Here is a 15,168-nt window from a genome sequence, read left to right as displayed (position 1 = left end):
AATTGATGCAAATTCAGGAATTAACTCGTGCATCCTCGATACAGTCAGGAACGTTTGTGTCAAAGCATCGATAACCTATGATAAACAATTTTTAAATCTTCTTTTGTAAATACCAATCCGTAATTTCATTATTCCAATACTCAAACCATTTTATACCTACGATTTTTTATAGCTCACCTGTTTTCATGATAAAAAAACAAATCAATACTGAATTAAAACTCATCACCAATCAGCATTATTTAATGAAGCATCGATTTGTAAGCTAGATCATCATTAATAATAAACAGCAACGAAGAATGTATTTTCAAAGAAAAAGAATTAAAAATTTTTCACGTTAGCCCTGGCCTCACTTTAGTACAATCAGTAACAAAAAAAACATACACGAATAATAATAAATTTCTAATTAATGTTCGATTCGTGTAAAATTTCTCACAATAGGAATGGTATGGCGCCATGCGCGGTATTCAGTATTGTTGTTCCAACTACGCGACTCAAGACACAAGTGGTAATTACCACTGTAACCATGGTCGGAATGGGACCAGGTGATTGGCCAACGCAGTGAATGGCGGGAACCAATGAACCAATCGTGGTAGTTACTAAGAGTTGCATATTTGACTCAGTGGACGACGAGTCATGCGCAGAAACATTGTCGAAATATAAAATTTTTAACAAATACCGTTTTACTATAATTACCTAGTTAATAATAGCTTATGTAAATTATTGTGCAACGATACCGTTATTAAATGATGACAAGAAAAAAGAAAAAATAACTATTAATTGGAGTTGAAAAGTTTGATGATACATTGGTAACATAAGAAAATAACCTATTCATTATCATACAGTATTTTTAAATCAAGCGCTTGCATATAATTTTCTATAATAAGCTTTTCAAAAATTCATTTAAAATGTTTATCGTTACTAAAGAAATTGACAGTGAGAATATTAGTAAACTCTGTCGTACGTGCTTAAGGGAGGATGGTGATAAGATGATATGTTTGTTCGTTGGTCCTGCTGGTTCATCTCTGGCAGCAAAGCTTCGATCTCTTTCATGTTTAGAGGTGAAAAGATTCTTTTTTATAGATGATTCTTCTATTTCCTAGCATCTGCCTTGTTCTACTAGGTTTGGCAAGGCGATGGACTGCCAGAAAAGATGTGTGACCGTTGTGTAACCAGAGCAGAATCTGCTCTTCTGTATAGGGAACAATGCAGAGCAGCAGATAGGGCTTTGCGACAAGCTGCTTTGAAGGTAAATATTTTTAAGTTGACAGTTTAAGCAAAATTGTTAAAATTTACTTGGTCATTTAGGTTTCCAATTGCACTCCTTACACAACAGTTTCTGGATGTAAGCTATATCAGCAAAATCAAGGATTTATACCTGTTCAAAATGCTAACAAGACACTGAAGTGCATCGAATGTGGAGCAGTATTCAGAAATTACCAAGAACTTTGTACGCACAGCAGGATACACTTACCTCTTATGCAAGAAACTATTCCTATGCAGCATATGCATATAGTGGACTCTCAAAATGCTTACTTTAACTTTAGTCATTTAGGATCTAATTTTACTAATGACAATGTTCAAGCCTCACAAATATCCCCAATAATTAGGTCAAATACAATGCAAATGATGCCATTGAGCGAAGAAAGTAGTAACAGAGCAGCTTGCGCTTTACAATGTTCATTGTGTAATCATACATTTACTAATAGAATGCAATTAATAACCCACAGTATTAGTCACAATACAGATAATTTAGAATTGTCAAGTGACAATGAACATATCAATATCTCTGAAATCTCTGATCAAATTCCACGAGACTTGAGTTATGATAGGTCTGTAGAGCAGTTAACTGAAAATTCTATCCAAAATTTGTCATATCATAGACAAGGAGAGGACAGTAATGAAATTCAAAATTTAAGTTTCCCAGAAAATATTGATCTGGACAATGTTCCATCTACCAATGAAGTGCAGGAGCCTACTACATTAATGCACTCTAGCAATAATGTGTTTGAGAATTGTTCCAGAAAACCCCACTTTGTAGATCCAATAAGTGACAAAGATTCAACAAATATTTCAAACAAGCATAGGTGCAATTTATGTTCCAAGACATTTGCACAAAAATCAAAGCTGCTCACTCACCAATTATGTCATTCCGATCGACAGCCGTTTAAATGCTATCACTGTGAGAAAGCATATGCTTCTAAAAGTAAGTTAAATGCTCACGTTAGACTACACACTAAAACTAATATTTACGAGTGCAAAGTATGCGACAAAGTTTTCTCTTATCCCTCGTACTTGGAGGAGCACTTGAAAACCCATAATAAAAACGATTCGATAACATCTGGTAAACAAGCAAGCTTCGAGTGTGCTACTTGCAAGAAACAATTTTGTTTAATAAAAAATCTAAAAGCGCATGAGAAGCTTCACACCGGTAAGGGCTTACTGCAATGTGAAATTTGCGATAAACAATTCAGTCAACGCTATAACTTGAAAATGCATTTACGCATGCATAAGGCCGTCAAGAGTCATAAATGTGGTTATTGCGAAAAAAGTTTTGCTCAGAAGGGTAATCTCGTAGAACATTTGAGGATTCACACAAAGGTAAAGCCCTTTGAATGTAAGTTATGCCATAAACGTTTCTCGCAATCGAGTCATCTCAAGAGTCATGAAATCTCCCATGCTTCTTTAAGGCAGCATCAGTGCAGACTTTGCGGTAAACGTTTTAAATTAGCAAATCATTTGAAAAGACACATGAATCTACACACTGGGTCTAAAGCGTACAAATGTGATCAATGCAATCAAATGTTTGCCCAAGCTTTTAGTTTAAAAAGACACTTGAAAAGACACAATGAAACATAATTTTTTCGCGAATGTATCATATATGTAAATACTTTTTTCTTTATTTTATAATAATAAAAAAAAACTTTTTTTTTAGAAATCTCAAAGCACGTATTATATTACAAAGTCTGTTAAGGTTTAATACTTGCGGGGTGTACAAAAAAATTAGTAGTACAATATTGTCACAGAGAGACAGAGAAAGAGAGAGAGAGAGAGAGAGAGAGAGAGAGAGAGAGAGAGAGAGAGAGAGAGAAAGGGTGAATGGCAGAAAGGACAATTACTTGTTCAATAACACTTTCTTAATAATGCTTATTCCTTCTCTCAATTGCTCTTCATTGATGGTTAGCGGTGGTGATAGCCTTATGATTTGACCATGGGCTGGTCGAGTCAGTAATCCATGATCTTTCAATTTCAGACAAATATCCCATCCTTCAGCGTGTTCTAGAAAATACGCGAAGTTTTAACGTTCAAAAATAACGCTGATAATCAGGTAACCAATAAGACTGTCGATAATCTCCCCCCCCCCCCCCTAAAATTATTAACTTTCTTCTCAGTGCATACCTTTATTGATCACTAGTCCAGCTAATAAACCACGACCTCTATATTCCTTCACTATTTCAGCTGGTAATGTTTTTAATTCTTTTTCCAGGATTCGTCCCATATTAGAAGCATTGTCCGCCAGCTTTTCTTCTTCCAATATTTTTACTGCTTCTAATGCTATCCTATTTCCCAATGGACTACCACCGAACGTGCTACCATGGGAGCCTGTCTCCAGGCAGAGCATTATCTAAAACGCAAAGGTTGAGTTTCATACAAAAAGCAGAATCTCATTATCCTCGCTGCAATAAAGTTTAAATTTCACGCGAGGCAGAAATCTCATTGATGTCAAGACGAAGCTTGAGTTTCATGCGAAAAAAGCCTGATTATAATATTGAATGAGTTTGAAAATGCAGAGCTCTTCAGTGATAAGAGTAATACACGAGAATTAAATGATTTGCTCGTCGAATCATTGTGAGAGAGATAAGAAAATTTGTTTCTCGTTATCTAATCGAGGGATACCTCATCGTCGGCCAATACTCCAGACACTGGATACATTCCTCCAGATAATGCTTTCCCTAAAATTAGTATATCAGGTCTCTGGCCTTCGTAATCGATAGCCAATCTTTTTCCAGTCCTGCACAAACCAGTCTGAACCTCGTCAGCTATCCAAAGGACATTGTACTTGCTGCACAAATCTCTCACGCCTTTCAAGTAACCATCCTAAAATCATTCGGAGGAATCAGAAGAAATCTTCAGAGTAATTTAATAATGGACTCTTCAAACTCTTAAAATAGACTGCATTTAATTAAAATTTTAATTACTCTTGGAACTATAACACCAGCCTCCCCCTGAATCGGCTCCATCATGAAAGCGCAAATATTTGGATTTTCTTTGAATTTCATCTCAAGGCTTTCAAGGTCATTGTAAGGTACTTTATCGAACTGTGGCATATAAGGGCCGAAATCAGTGAAGCACATTGGATCGGTGGATGCTGATAATGCAGCTAACGAACGTCCCCAAAAATTTCCATTGGCAAACACCACGGTTGCCTTGCCACTCGCAATCTTTTTCACTCTGTAAGCCCAACGTCTGGACAACTTTACTGCTGTGTCGCCGCCCTCGACTCCTGCATACAGTATATATAATTAATTGTAGACGTATTTATAATTGTACTCGTAAATGTACACCGGAGTAACAAATACCCGATAACTCTCTTACCTGTGTTCATAGGTAAAAATCGATTCCAGCCTAAGAGTTTCGTGAGGTATTCGGCCAATTCACCATGGGGCTCTGTGTAGAATGCTCTAGCGGTGTGGGTGAGTTTCCCCACTTGTTCCCTCATCACTTGCACCAACCTTGGATGGCAGTGACCTTGATTGACCGTGGAGAATCCAGCCAAAAAATCCAAATAACGATTGCCCTCTTTGTCCCACAAGTGAACTCCATCACCTTTCGTCAGCACCACTGGAAGTGGCTTGAAATGTCTGCCACCATATTTATCATCTCTTTGTATTATTTGCTGGGAACTCAAGAATCTCCTCGAATCCTTCCCTGATCGCAGCAGAAATCTTTGCCCGATCGCCAACATTCTTCTCACGATCCACCAGTTTTCTAATGCTGAAAAGCAGTCCTTTCATAAGTTTCCACTTGCTCCCTTATTGTTACGCTTTACTTTATTCTTATTTATCGATCGAGATGTAAGGCTACCGATAGAACTGGAGCTGACAAATCGAATCTACGCGATTTTCCTGGCAAATGGAAGGAATGAGCTAGAATATATAATTCACGAGATTTCAAGAAGCCGGTCATTAGAAACTTGCTGGAATTATCGTGCAAGTCACTTGTGCCAAGATCCGCTTAGCGTTACAGTTTCCAGGATCTTTCCAATGTAGCGAATAAATCTCGAGGTAAAGTTGGAACGATCGGCCATTAATTATTAACTTACGAGTATTAACGAAGCACCAGGATTATTCCAAGGTATACTAAGAGTTTCCCCCTAACAATAAACTATATAGTAACCTACTGCTTCTAACTCTCACCGCATTTCGCTATATTTTCGGGCGACATCCGTTGGATCATGGGATTTACCTTTGTTTTACGAAAAATACTTATTTGTATATACGCGAATTATTTTATAATGGACATCCTAGATGAGATAAGCGATGCAATAGCAATTAGCAAAGTTCTGCTAGATAGCTAATGATTTTTCCTGGTAATATAAAAAGAAATTTTGGTAGTTGCTCAGGATATGCCGTGGATATTCCCACCAATTATTAAATACAAAATAAGCATAATAGGATAGAATTATTTCAAGAAACAGGTGCAGATCGCGGAAATATTTTTTCGTACAGAACTAATGATCTAGCAAGGGAGATTCTGACTAACATAAAAGTCACTAATAATGATTGCTGTAGATATTAGAAATTAGTATTAAAAATTTCACAACCATTGATAATTAACTTACGAAACACACAGATATTAACAGCAGGTAGTTTCCCTTATCAAAAGACTATATATATCCTATATGCAGGGTATGCGTCTAGGGAAAAATGATTTCAGGCTCTGACAATTTTTGCGCAAAATTTGCACTTATATTGGCGCGATATCGTTCGAAAGAAGGGATTGGGTGTTTGCTCGTAAAAGGCTTATTTTTATTTGTACACAGATGTGTTATTTGACAAAGGAGATTCGAAACGAGATAAACAATGCAAGCGAAATCCCACACATCTGATAATGACTGGATAAGAAACGATCTGCTGCTAAAGTACCAAATAATGCAGCTTATCATGCTCCGAAAATAGTAACGTTCGAAAAATATCCCTTTTCTGATCGATCCTTCTGTTTATTCTGTAACAGGAAAATGAGATGCACCCCCTTCCTATAATTATTACATCTTTTTATCCATCACTAGCTTCGTTCGACTCATGAATATTCTTACAAAATTTTACGGAATCCAGCTTGAACGCGCGCAGAGCAAATTTAAACGATAGAGGGAAAACATTATAAATCCTCGTTATCTCACGCTGATAAACAATGCTACTCGTCAAATATCTGACACGTATGTTTATTTGCTCGCGATAAAGGTACAATCTGCTGTTAAATAATACAGAGACGTATATCGTATCGTTGTGGGAATTGGTCGATAAAATAATGCAGCATACATATACATATATATATATATATAAGCTACGCGTGTCGTAAGGCTACACTCACCGATTTTTCATTAAAAAGAAGATGACCGTCGTTCGATTTTATCGGAAACTCGCGCGAGGGGCTGAGAGTAAGGGTCGAGGGAAAAGTGTTGAGCAGCAATTACAAAATACATGGGAGTTTATCGTGGCTGGTTGCTATAAATAGTTGAAATGCAAATGACCGCGTCGAGTTTGCTCGTATTTGACATTATTATTGTAGATAAAGCAACGAGAGCTAGCGCATACAGGAGAGCAGTCTCTCCTATTTATCACAAGAACCTCGTGTAAAACTAATCGATCGCTCAACTATTAATTGCCAACCGATTCACGTACAATGCTCGCTACAATTCCAAGCTTTAATGTTAATACTCGTAACGCTCGTTGTTCTATATTCCTGCAATCTTGAAACATTCATCAAGATCTATCCCGATTGGAACAACCCATATTAGTATAATGTATTATATTCAGCCAGAAAAGCAAAATTACTACCGAATATGTCAGAAACATTCCTGGAACGTTCCTCTCACAATGCACCGAAGGCTGATGATGATTTCTTCAAAACAATTAATCTATATTTACAGAAGAAGAATCGCGCACGGTTTACAAAGATCCGTTAATCGTTTGCTCCTGACTGATAAGAATTAATAGGTGGGGTCAATTTCTTATGACGTATACCTGTATCCATGGTTCGGTTATGTTTCCCAATGATAACGATAACGTTTAAAAGACCCTTATCTATGACCAACAGCGTCAGCTTATTTTCCGGATATTTACAAATGAAAATCTCTTGCCTACGTTCTTCCGTGCAAATTAGCATTTATTATTCATTTTGAAGTATATTTTTACATATATATAGCAAAGTCTTAAAAATTGCCGATGGTGGTTTTGATGATCTCAGCGCCTTCCCTGATTTGTTCCTCGTTGATAACGAGTGGCGGGGCCAATCTTATGATATGTCCATGAGTTGGTTTTGCCAGGAGACCAGCGTCCTTCAGCTTAAGGCACACGTCCATGGCGTCGATTTTTGGACTGATAACAATCGCGTTCAAAAGACCTTTGCCCCTGACCAATGTCACCTTATCCTCCGAAAGCTTGCGAAGCTCGTCTCTGAACAGTTTGCCCAAGCGTTGAGCATTTTCAGCCAACTTCTCCTCCTCGAGGACTCGTAGAGCCTCCAGAGCGATTCTACAGCCTAGGGGATTTCCTCCGTACGTTGAACCATGCTCGCCAGGTTTGATCGTCAGCATTATCGAGTCATTCGCCAGAATTCCCGATACCGGATAAAATCCTCCGGAGAGGGCTTTGCCAAGGATCAAAATATCAGGTTTAACGTTCTCGTGATCCACCGCCAACCTTTCTTACAAAAAATTACTCCTTTAGTTTTTTTCAACACGTAGGCGCTTCATTAGAGAGAATTTTGTAGACTTGGAATTACTCGAACCTTTTACCAGTCCTGCCAAGGCCAGTCTGCACCTCGTCCGCTATCCAGAGTACATTGTGCTTCGTGCAAAGCTCCCTTACTCCTTTCAAGTATCCTTCCTAATTTTCCAAACAATTCTTTCTTTCTTTTAATAAGCTATTAGAGAGGGAGAAAGAGAGAGAGAGAGAGAGAGAGAGAGAGAAAATCTCTGATTCCACAATCTAGAAGACAATGACCCCTTACCTTCGGCACAACCACACCAGCCTCACCCTGAATCGGTTCGACCATGAAGGCACTGACGCGTGGATCCGCCAATTTCTTGTCGAGGGCGTCCAAATCGTCGTACGGAACGTTCTCAAATCCCTGCATGAACGGCCCGAAACCTGCGTAGCTCTGCGGGTCCGTACTTGATGAAATAGCACTCATAGTTCGGCCCCAGAAATTACCCTCGGCAAAAATAACCTTTGCCTGGTTGTCCGGTATTCCCTTCATCGAATATCCCCATCTACGAGCCAGTTTCACAGCTATTTCACCCCCCTCCACCCCCGTGTTCATCGGCAGCCACTTGTCGTACCTGACGAGAAACTTTTACCTTAAAAACCTGCACAAATATATTTAACTGGGAAAGAAATTTTGTTTCTAATTGAAACGTTTAAGGTTGCGGAAAAAAGAACGAAAATACGTGACTTTTAATATTATACCCGAATAATTTCGTGATAAACTCCTCAAACTCGCCAAGCAGGTCGGAGTAGAAGGCTCTCGAGGTCAAAGTTAGAGTCTTGGCTTGGTCCACAAGTACCTTGTAGATCCGAGGATGACAATGACCTTGATTAACCGCGGAATAAGCGCTGAGGAAGTCGTAATAGCGTTTTCCTTCTATGTCCCACATAAATACACCCTCGCCTCTCGTGAGCGCCACTGGCAAGGGATGATAATTATGTGCCCCGTATTTTGACTCACGCGCGAAAACTTCTTGCGATGAAAGACTCCTCGAACACTCCTTCAACTATGAATAACGAGTTCCTTAAGTCGCTATATCCCTTCGTCAGCATTATACTTTTATTCAATTACGATCTTTAACGGGACAACTTTTACTACTTTTTATTATAAATATATGTCCTCTTCTTTTTTCTTATACAGATTATGACTATAGATTATATTATAAAGTACAATGGACCACTTTTAATTACTTTTCGAGTTTCCCCAAGTAAGCACGATTTTTCCAATGATTTAACAGCTGGTAATAATCTTCTCGCTAGTGGCTCCATACTTGTTGTCTATATTTATGTAGAATATCTCTGTTTAAGCCGCTTTACCTGAAAATCAAAGTAATTTTTATATCTTATCGGACATCGTTCTTCGCTGTAAGATTCTCTTCGATTTTATCGTAAAACCAGTAATTTCTACTTTTTCGAATATTCCTTATATTACAATTGCACAGCGATTCGTAAATTCCGAATAGTATTAATTTTTTTAATTTTCTCAAAACGCATTTATTTTTTTCACTGCGTTAAACGCTTCTTTTTGCATAACGGGATCACATTAGTAGTATTTTTTTCCGAGTTGAAAAAAAATGCTGTTATTATTAAACTTGTATACTTTTCTTTCACTGTATATTAACTTTCTATGTTAAAGTGCAAGCTCGCGTCATTGATTATGTAGTGCTAACGTGCAGTCATATTTCTTTGAATAGAGCAGATCGTTTTTGATTGATAATGAAAGCGTGCACATGTTGTTCGCAAACCGCATATATGCAATATTACATATATATATAAAGAAAATATTAACGAAATGACTTACACAAAAGAATATTTGCAATAACTGCGGCGAAATGATATTTTTCTGGATGGAGAAAGACGCGCAATGGCCACTACGTCAAATACTCCACTGTCGCAATATGTTTCTCTCTTGCACGAACTCGTTTCTGCTCGTCCCGCTTCTTTTTTTATTTACTCCTCTTATTTGTGAAACCGCTTTAAACGACTGAACAGTTATCGTACAACTAACCGCTTTTCGTCACTCGTACCTTTACTTATATTTAATGCACTCGATGCCTCATAGATAAGGGGCTGTATTCTTACACATATATAGTATATTGTAGACTAAAAACAGGCCTCTTCAACTAACAAGTCCAAAGATCCTTTAATTATCATATTCCAGGTTTCCTTTCTTATATTTACATTTTGCCATTCCCTAATTTGTTCTCTTTCATATCCTTGCCAAATTTATATTGTATTTGTAAACGTTCGTGCAGTCCTTAAAGGGATTTATAAATATAGATACAGAGCATCACAACATTTGTTCTCGCGTCTATTATCAGAATTCAAATGTAAATTAATTCTATATATGTTTGTACCAGATAATTGGTTCAGTATATATTTGATGAAACGTATAAATTAGAATAGCACATATAATTATTTTATAAGAAGGAACTTTCTCTACCCCTATTCTTAAATCTATGTAACTTTTACTGAATGAATTATTGTTTAAATGTTATGCTTCATTCGAAACTTCGTATTGGACCGAGCAACAAAGTTTTGTTAATACGTGAGATTGGCATATTGCACGCGCTCTACCAATAATAAGTGTTAGAATCAATTATTTTTATTTATGGATAACTTTTTTATTTTAAGGGATAGATTTCAAGTGGTAAAGAAATCTTTTTCCTATAATTATTCATACTACCTACATTTATGTGATTGACCATATTTAACCGGACACCCGCTACACACATATACAGGGTGAGGCTCTTTAATACGCTCCAAAGCACAAAGTCGTATGACGTAAAACAATTTTGATATCGTTAATTGTAAAAGATCTCAGTTTTTTGTATAGGATCTTTTTGAAGCTCCTTTCTATACTTGCATTAGAGGTCTTTAGAAAAGAATTAATATCTTCATTGTGTATATTATGCAGATAAATGAATTTTTATGCTCCAGCTTTAGAACGTTACAAGAACCTCACATACATATATGAATGTTTTACTTTTCTCTTTTGTAATTAAAGAAATGAATAGCGTTCTTGTTCACACCTTCGTGAAATTTCAAAACGTTTTTTAGGTTATTTTTAATTGGGAAGTGGAATTTCGTGGATCTTCTTCTTCTTCAATTTTTCTATAAAGGATTTTATTAGCTGCAAGTGGTAATAAATTATGATAGAATCGGATTTTGACCGTAGTATTCATATCAATTTTTAATCTTCCCTCCCTACCCTCACCAGCACTACTCACTGAATTACTCCGAAACTTGCCGCTGCTCAGTGTGTTGTGCATGTCCTATCTAGAACCATGTTGCCCAATGCCCATCGTTGCTTGTTCCGCGTTCGTAATTCGTATTCATGTTATCTACTCCGTCTCTAAATACTCCAATTCGATGCTTCATATTGTGTTGATCCTATAAATTTTGCGCGGGAGTTTTTTTGTGCTTAGGCAAGCTTTTAACATACACTCAACGGATCAGTCCGAACTCCGAAGCGTGTGATGTGCCTGCTATAAGGATTCTTCGCAGGTTTCTTTTAATATTTTATCCATAGTTATTTTCTTTTATCATTCAACCATTGCAAAGCTTTTAATTAATTTTTCATTCTATTTATATAATTAATTAATATGGAAGATAACGATGATTATGACGCTTTGAGAGCAAAAAATATTGCGGAAAGAAATGCTATTGTAAGCGTTTAAAAATTATTCTTCAAACGTAATTTTCTTCCCATTGTTTAGTTATCCTATTAATTGTTCGCTTAGTTTGCAGATTTTTTCAAAGATATTAAGAAACAAAAGGAAGAATTCAAGCAGCTTCGGAAAAAAGAGGGCAAGAGCGATGAGGATGAAATAGAAAATCATCCACCGAAAAAAAAAAGAAGAAGATTTTCAAAAAAGAAGGATGAAAACTTTAGTTGTTCAATTCATATTGAACCTCGAAAAAGATATAATACTAGAAGATCCGCACGTTTCAATAAGGATAATGCTAATTCTTTATTATCGGATGATGAAGAAGAACTTACTGAGCCTACTGGCAATGGACCAAAGTTAAAGGTTCTATTCCCTTGGGCTAAACCAATGCAACGGCATATAGATTTGATGAAAATAGGTGTATGTGATGTTGATGAAGAGGAAGAAGATGATCATCAATTTGACGAATACATTAAAAGTAAATTTGTACGTAGAGTGACAAGAGCACCATATGATCCTTTGACTATACCATCTGTGGATGAAATTACTGATAAAATGTTGGCAAATATAGCAGACAAGAGCTCTAATAAAACATATGATAAGAATTATGGTACTTCCTGTCACCAGTGTAGACAAAAAACAATAGACACAAAAACAATTTGTAGATCAGGAGAATGCATAGGAGTTAGAGGACAATTTTGTGGGCCATGCTTGCGTGGTAGATATGGAGAGAGTGCTTATGATGCTTTAAAGGATCCTGTATGTATCTAAATAGAAAACTTATTTAAAACCCTCTTATAATTCATTTTTTAACTTTTTTAGGATTGGGCTTGTCCCCCATGTCGTGGACTATGCAACTGTAGTATATGTAGAACTAGAAATGGCCTACGGCCAACAGGTATTTTAGCTCCAATGGCTCAAGAAGAAGGATTCTCATCAGTATTGGCTTATTTGCAATCCACTGAGCCTGAAGACACATAACATACTGTTTACATTAAAAGATGTTAAGAGCATTTTAATAATTTTATACTTATATATATTGTACATGATATTATAAAAATTTTTAATGAATTTGTTTTAATAGAACGCAATTTTTTATATAAATTCTTGTTTTATTTCTATTTATACATAATATCATAATACATATAAATTCATAAAGATGTTATACAACTAAAGTTTTTATTGAGTTCAACTAATAAATACTTATTTCTTAGCAATAATAGCATAGCATCTAGGAGATACCAGTGGATCAAAAAGATGTACAATATTGACTTTTGAACAAACTTTAGATTTTTCCAAGAAAACTACTCTATCTAAAGTGATAGCAGCTTCAATCACTGATCCTAAATGTATTCTTAGAATTTGAAAGAATTCAAATTTTTTTTTTAAATTTATATATTTATTATATAAATCTTCTAAAACACAGACAGGAGGTAACTGTTCCAATTTTATCTTCAACTTTAATAAAGCCCATTTAGCATAATCAATAAAATTATTTGTAGGTCCACCACGACCAACTCTGGCATCCTTAATTCCTACAATCAATTATTGTAGCAAATTATATATTATTTATAAAGGCCATTTGAAAAAGATGAGCCTACCAATGGAATGAAGAAATACTTGTAAAACTGCTCTATAAAAAAGTGTTGGTGAAAAAAATTGATTAGTCAATGTTCTATCCACACACTGTTGAGCTAACATTCTGGCATTTTTTGAAAAATTGCATGATTTATTAAAAGTTTCATTAACTAAATGATAGCAACAAGGTACTATGCACATAATTTGAATATCAGCTTTATGTAAGAAGGCATTTATTAATGTATGAGCAAGAGAGCCACATGTATGTAAGCCTGTTAGCAACAAATTTTTATTCAATTTCCAATCTGGAAAGCAGAATGCTACAGTGTTCCCATAATTCATTTCATCATCTATAGATTGAACAACATATTTAATCTAAAACAAAAATGATTTTGAGGGTTAGTGTAAATTTATCTATCAAATTTCTTTATATTTAAATAACCAAACAAAAACATACTAAAGATGATTTAAATGGTTTCTTTTTTTTTAATTTTTTTTGTCTATTTATTGCACCTTGGTGGCATATTTCTGAAGAATCAACTGCAACAACAGGAATTCCATAATTTTCTGATAGATATGTTGATAAATATGCTTTGCCTGCACCTGCATCTATTACTAAGCTACTACTTTCTTTAGCTAATCTTCCTATTATTTGACCAAATATTTCAACTTCGTAATATTTCTTATCACCCATAAGTTCTATTTTATGATAATCAGCATTATTTTCTAGTTCCTGGTCTTTTTGAAACCAGTTTGATATCATTTGTGAGACATCTGCTAGCTTAACTACTTTAGAGCAAGAAGATAGAGAGAAAGTCTTTGTTGCTTCAATAAATTTATTTTGCTCAAGTAATTTATTTATTCCATCTTCGTTGTTAAATATTGCAATATCTTTTTCCATTGGTTGAAATATGTCTGATATACATTTGTCCCACAATTCATCTGTGAAAAAGTCTATCAAATGACAATCGGCTAATTTTTTATAAGAGTTTAGAAAGTTTACAGCCTCATGAAAATATTCTTCATATTCTTTCATTATATTTGACTCTGGATTAGGCAACAATTATGAATCAATATTTCTTACCTTATTTAGTATATGGTTCAATCAAAAATCAAGACTTTTTGTTTCCGAATACAATAAATTAATTTTTGCAAGGGAACAAAATTTAGCATACTTAAGCTTAATATCTTGCATAGCATTTAAAGTATCTACTTTGTCATCATTGTGTCTGGGAAACTTCTTTATATCCTGCAGTAGATTTTCAGCCAATGATGTTATTTTTTCCGAATCATTCCTATTTGTCTGCAAATATTGCTCTAAAATTCCATGATAATATCCTAACTGTGCAGCTAATAAACTCGCTTGGTGATATCCAAGATGATATCCATTCAAAAATTGTGTTTTACCAGCTGAATAACCTTCTTTATAACCTGCACTCTCCGCCAACTCTTCAGTAAATAATAAATTCTCGAATGCTTTATTTATATCAGTATTCTCACTTTGCTCAGTTTTTTCAGACATAACTGTTTAACTTGCAAATGATAATAAATAACAAATAGTAATAACGATAAGAACCGGGTCGACTGGGTACTCTCTGGTTAAAGACAATCCATAGTTAAAATTGGTTAAAATGATATAGTTTAAGTGACAGAAGCTATGTATACCATTTTAACCAATTTTACTAGAGCAGAGAGTTGGACCCGAGCCTTTTACTTTCTTCCTCTCTCCATAAGTCTCTTATATCACATAAATAAGCGACATAAGTATGGCCCATTCCTTCTTCTTTAGTTTTGTTAAACATAAATTAATAATAATTCTTTACAACCATAACTTATTATTGCTATTAAAATAAAGTCATATATTAAAAAAAGTACTATAATTCCACAATATCTACAGCATATGTATGTATGTATGTATACATATGTAGGAAAAA

The 15,168-nt window shown here is 35.4% G+C and overlaps 6 protein-coding genes across 9 annotated transcripts; 2 read left to right on the top strand and 4 right to left on the bottom strand.

Annotated features, from left to right (window-relative positions):
• Positions 1-655: 655 nt before the first annotated feature.
• LOC136785324 (zinc finger protein 260-like) lies at positions 656-2,858 on the top strand. Its single transcript, XM_066746366.1, has 3 exons — positions 656-1,058; positions 1,121-1,246; positions 1,306-2,858. The coding sequence occupies exons 1-3, from the start codon at positions 906-908 to the stop codon at positions 2,854-2,856; spliced, it is 1,830 nt and encodes a 609-aa protein (XP_066602463.1). The 5' UTR covers positions 656-905; the 3' UTR covers positions 2,857-2,858.
• A 91-nt stretch (positions 2,859-2,949) lies between these two features.
• LOC136785326 (ornithine aminotransferase, mitochondrial-like) lies at positions 2,950-5,912 on the bottom strand. Of its 3 annotated transcripts, none has more exons than XM_066746368.1 (6): positions 5,840-5,912; positions 4,594-4,992; positions 4,197-4,501; positions 3,895-4,095; positions 3,397-3,622; positions 2,950-3,276 (listed from the first exon to the last, which is right to left on the bottom strand). In XM_066746368.1, exons 2-6 carry the CDS (start codon positions 4,961-4,963, stop codon positions 3,113-3,115), a joined length of 1,266 nt encoding a protein of 421 aa, XP_066602465.1. In that variant the 5' UTR covers positions 4,964-4,992; positions 5,840-5,912; the 3' UTR covers positions 2,950-3,112. The 3 variants fall into 3 exon arrangements, with proteins under 3 accessions (XP_066602465.1, XP_066602466.1, XP_066602467.1); XM_066746369.1 differs by having other exon boundaries at positions 5,849-5,909; XM_066746370.1 differs by lacking the exon at positions 5,840-5,912 and having other exon boundaries at positions 4,594-5,243.
• Positions 5,913-7,370: 1,458 nt separating this feature from the next.
• Positions 7,371-9,923, bottom strand: LOC136785325 (ornithine aminotransferase, mitochondrial-like). The gene is made up of 6 exons (XM_066746367.1): positions 9,787-9,923; positions 9,177-9,302; positions 8,688-8,992; positions 8,230-8,560; positions 8,008-8,105; positions 7,371-7,919 (listed from the first exon to the last, which is right to left on the bottom strand). Exons 2-6 carry the CDS (start codon positions 9,252-9,254, stop codon positions 7,430-7,432), a joined length of 1,302 nt encoding a protein of 433 aa, XP_066602464.1. The 5' UTR covers positions 9,255-9,302; positions 9,787-9,923; the 3' UTR covers positions 7,371-7,429.
• A 1,371-nt stretch (positions 9,924-11,294) lies between these two features.
• Positions 11,295-12,754, top strand: LOC136785321 (cell division cycle-associated protein 7-like). Its single transcript, XM_066746361.1, has 3 exons — positions 11,295-11,653; positions 11,729-12,415; positions 12,479-12,754. Exons 1-3 carry the CDS (start codon positions 11,591-11,593, stop codon positions 12,635-12,637), a joined length of 909 nt encoding a protein of 302 aa, XP_066602458.1. The 5' UTR covers positions 11,295-11,590; the 3' UTR covers positions 12,638-12,754.
• LOC136785319 (probable methyltransferase-like protein 25) lies at positions 12,754-14,457 on the bottom strand. Of its 2 annotated transcripts, XM_066746360.1 has the most exons (4): positions 14,319-14,457; positions 13,692-14,176; positions 13,258-13,609; positions 12,754-13,191 (listed from the first exon to the last, which is right to left on the bottom strand). In XM_066746360.1, the coding sequence occupies exons 2-4, from the start codon at positions 14,133-14,135 to the stop codon at positions 12,860-12,862; spliced, it is 1,128 nt and encodes a 375-aa protein (XP_066602457.1). In that variant the 5' UTR covers positions 14,136-14,176; positions 14,319-14,457; the 3' UTR covers positions 12,754-12,859. The 2 variants fall into 2 exon arrangements, with proteins under 2 accessions (XP_066602457.1, XP_066602456.1); XM_066746359.1 differs by lacking the exon at positions 14,319-14,457 and having other exon boundaries at positions 13,692-14,270.
• Positions 14,340-15,135, bottom strand: LOC136785322 (uncharacterized). Its single transcript, XM_066746362.1, has one exon. It carries the CDS (start codon positions 14,754-14,756, stop codon positions 14,340-14,342), a length of 417 nt encoding a protein of 138 aa, XP_066602459.1. The 5' UTR covers positions 14,757-15,135.
• Positions 15,136-15,168: the final 33 nt, after the last annotated feature.

The sequence above is a fragment of the Prorops nasuta genome, unplaced genomic scaffold, assembly GCF_024137725.1.
Source record: "Prorops nasuta isolate Cenicafe-Biocafe unplaced genomic scaffold, Cenicafe_Pnas_1.2 PNAS00255, whole genome shotgun sequence".
NCBI lineage: Eukaryota > Metazoa > Arthropoda > Insecta > Hymenoptera > Bethylidae > Prorops > Prorops nasuta.
The sequence above is the reverse complement of the archived record's forward strand: the minus strand, read 5'-3'. Positions and strand labels throughout refer to the sequence as shown.

Bases quoted from the DNA above. Each gene is read 5' to 3' on its own strand.
- LOC136785324 (XM_066746366.1), top strand. From the start codon at position 906: ATGTTTATCGTTACTAAAGAAATTGACAGTGAGAATATTAGTAAACTC. The intron at 1,059-1,120 runs GTGAAAAGATTC...TTGTTCTACTAG, and splicing joins GATCTCTTTCATGTTTAGAG to GTTTGGCAAGGCGATGGACT. The intron at 1,247-1,305 runs GTAAATATTTTT...TTGGTCATTTAG, and splicing joins TGCGACAAGCTGCTTTGAAG to GTTTCCAATTGCACTCCTTA.
- LOC136785321 (XM_066746361.1), top strand. From the start codon at position 11,591: ATGGAAGATAACGATGATTATGACGCTTTGAGAGCAAAAAATATTGCG. The intron at 11,654-11,728 runs GTAAGCGTTTAA...TTGTTCGCTTAG, and splicing joins TTGCGGAAAGAAATGCTATT to TTTGCAGATTTTTTCAAAGA. The intron at 12,416-12,478 runs GTATGTATCTAA...TAACTTTTTTAG, and splicing joins ATGATGCTTTAAAGGATCCT to GATTGGGCTTGTCCCCCATG.
- LOC136785322 (XM_066746362.1), bottom strand. From the start codon at position 14,756: ATGTCTGAAAAAACTGAGCAAAGTGAGAATACTGATATAAATAAAGCA.
- LOC136785319 (XM_066746359.1), bottom strand. From the start codon at position 14,270: ATGAAAGAATATGAAGAATATTTTCATGAGGCTGTAAACTTTCTAAAC. The intron at 13,610-13,691 runs GTATGTTTTTGT...TTTTTGTTTTAG, and splicing joins AACCATTTAAATCATCTTTA to ATTAAATATGTTGTTCAATC. The intron at 13,192-13,257 runs GTAGGCTCATCT...AATTGATTGTAG, and splicing joins AGTATTTCTTCATTCCATTG to GAATTAAGGATGCCAGAGTT.
- LOC136785325 (XM_066746367.1), bottom strand. From the start codon at position 9,254: ATGGAGCCACTAGCGAGAAGATTATTACCAGCTGTTAAATCATTGGAA. The intron at 8,993-9,176 runs GTAATTAAAAGT...CGTTATTCATAG, and splicing joins TACTTGGGGAAACTCGAAAA to TTGAAGGAGTGTTCGAGGAG. The intron at 7,920-8,007 runs GTTCGAGTAATT...TTTGTAAGAAAG, and splicing joins CTTGGCAGGACTGGTAAAAG to GTTGGCGGTGGATCACGAGA.
- LOC136785326 (XM_066746368.1), bottom strand. From the start codon at position 4,963: ATGTTGGCGATCGGGCAAAGATTTCTGCTGCGATCAGGGAAGGATTCG. The intron at 4,096-4,196 runs GTAATTAAAATT...GAATGATTTTAG, and splicing joins CTGGTGTTATAGTTCCAAGA to GATGGTTACTTGAAAGGCGT. The intron at 3,277-3,396 runs GTATGCACTGAG...CGTATTTTCTAG, and splicing joins TGGACTAGTGATCAATAAAG to AACACGCTGAAGGATGGGAT.